General features: G+C 26.3%; 1 protein-coding gene across 1 annotated transcript in view; it reads right to left on the reverse strand.

Annotated features, from left to right (window-relative positions):
* Window positions 1–915: 915 nt before the first annotated feature.
* LOC111042439 (adenylate kinase 7-like) overlaps window positions 916–1,919 on the reverse strand; it is a 4,849-nt gene continuing 3,845 nt past the window's right edge. The window contains exons 6-7 of the mRNA XM_022327059.1: window positions 1,433–1,588; window positions 916–1,345 (exon numbers count right to left, since the gene is read on the reverse strand). Of these exons, the coding sequence (XP_022182751.1) occupies window positions 1,109–1,345; window positions 1,433–1,588 (393 nt within the window). The 3' untranslated portion in view covers window positions 916–1,108. The remainder of the gene's footprint in view (window positions 1,346–1,432; window positions 1,589–1,919) is intronic.

Here is a 1,919-nt window from a genome sequence, read left to right on the forward strand (position 1 = left end):
ACCACTACTCCCCACTCGGTAAACAGTAATCACAAAATCTAAGAATCTATTTTCAGAAATATTTTCCGATAAGGCGATAATATTTCACTACGAATTCACAAAATATATATAATTAAAATAAATGAAAAAATAATAATTTAGATAAATATGTACGTAAATGTTAAATATGCGTATAATTAACAAAAACCAATTAAAAAGCTAATAAACTGACAAAAAAGTACCAATAAAGCATTTATTTACGAATATCACAAGAAAAAGCAAAAAAAGCAAAAACAAAATTGCATATTTGAACTCTGTGATGAATGAATCGAATTTTATTTTTGATTAGCTATGTCCTGGAGTACTATGAAAGAAAATGCAAATGCTACAAAATCCTAGCCCTACTTATAAGCTTATCATAGAACGTAATGTTATATGTAATTACACAAAAAACACTAACCCAACATGAAAGCCTAAGCCCAATTTTAAAGGTCAAAATACAACCCTTCTACATAATAAAAGTAACAAAATCGTCACTTCAAAATCTATTTTACATCCCTATACTAGTTAGATCTAATTTTTTGAAATTTGCTTATGTAATTTATTGTAGCCTTAAACTACCTATATTTCAACTGTAAAATTAAAAAATATGTTAAATTTGTGTTGAAATGACCACTAACAGGTTACAGGTGTCACCCAGACCTAAGTGAAAAAAATTTATACAATTTTAACATTTTATTGTATCAACAAATAGATCGCCATTTACTTCAATTGTCAATAGTATATGGATATAAAATCATATTTTAAGTGATGTTTATGTTATTCAAATTTTAAAGAAGAAGACATTTTATTTAGGCCTTCCAATCTGGTCTTAAAATTTAAGTACATTGCTAGCTATTAATATCTTTTTTTTCAGACGTTGATAAAAAATATAATTTTTTTTTATAATACAATTTTTAGTAAAGGTACCTTTATTATTTTTAAAACCCGAAAAAAAAAAACTAATATACCTAGTATACACATAGCAAATTTACGTCATGTATAGAGAATCAAAAAATAATTATTAATAATATTTATATGCACTAAATATTTTACTAATGTGAAATAAGTATAACATTTTATGGATAAATTATAATAATTCTTGCTTATATTTAAATAATTCTTCTTCACTGTCTTGAGGATCTTCGTCATCCGTAAAATGCGCTATCAAAACGTCCATTAATGATTTTGATTTTATTATATCATTGTCATTATAATTATGTAAGGAGAATAACTTTTCCAATATTTTTTGTACTTTCACACTTCCTTTTGAGTAGCCTGGAAAGTTGTGTAAACCTTCCGGGTTCTCTTTAAGTGCCACGTATGCCTAACAAGTGAAATAATTAAACACATTATTAAATTGTAATAATACAATTTCAAAATATTAAATAGATAATTGAATAGTTTAGTTAACCAAAAAATCAACAGGATTCTTTGGTCTCACTTTTGCAACTTGAACTATCAATTTTGTCAAAGTAGGAGTGACGTGTTTCATTAGATATTCTTCGTTAGATAAACTTTCGATACATTCTAAATCCGTTACCTCCTCAAAATCTTCTAGCAATGTCATCTGTAAGTTTCACAAACATTTTTGTTAAAACAATATTACATAATATTTTTCGTTATTATAGTAAACTTACTACAATTATTATGAATGGAGTCATGGGGATTACAAATAAAGGTATATATGTTACGGGCAAAGTGGAAAATTCGGACAATGTATACAATGTCCGGGCATTGTATGCAGTGACCGGGCATTGTATACAATGTCCGAGGTATATTGGGCAATGTAAATTGTGAAGTATCTATACAAATAATCTGCATAATATTATTATACCTAATCAATGATATTATATACTAATTTAATTATACTCGTTTATAAGGTTATTTATATAAGAGTA

This window comes from Myzus persicae, unplaced genomic scaffold (genome assembly GCF_001856785.1).
Source record: "Myzus persicae strain clone G006 unplaced genomic scaffold, MPER_G0061.0, whole genome shotgun sequence".
Taxonomy (NCBI): Eukaryota; Metazoa; Arthropoda; class Insecta; order Hemiptera; family Aphididae; genus Myzus; species Myzus persicae.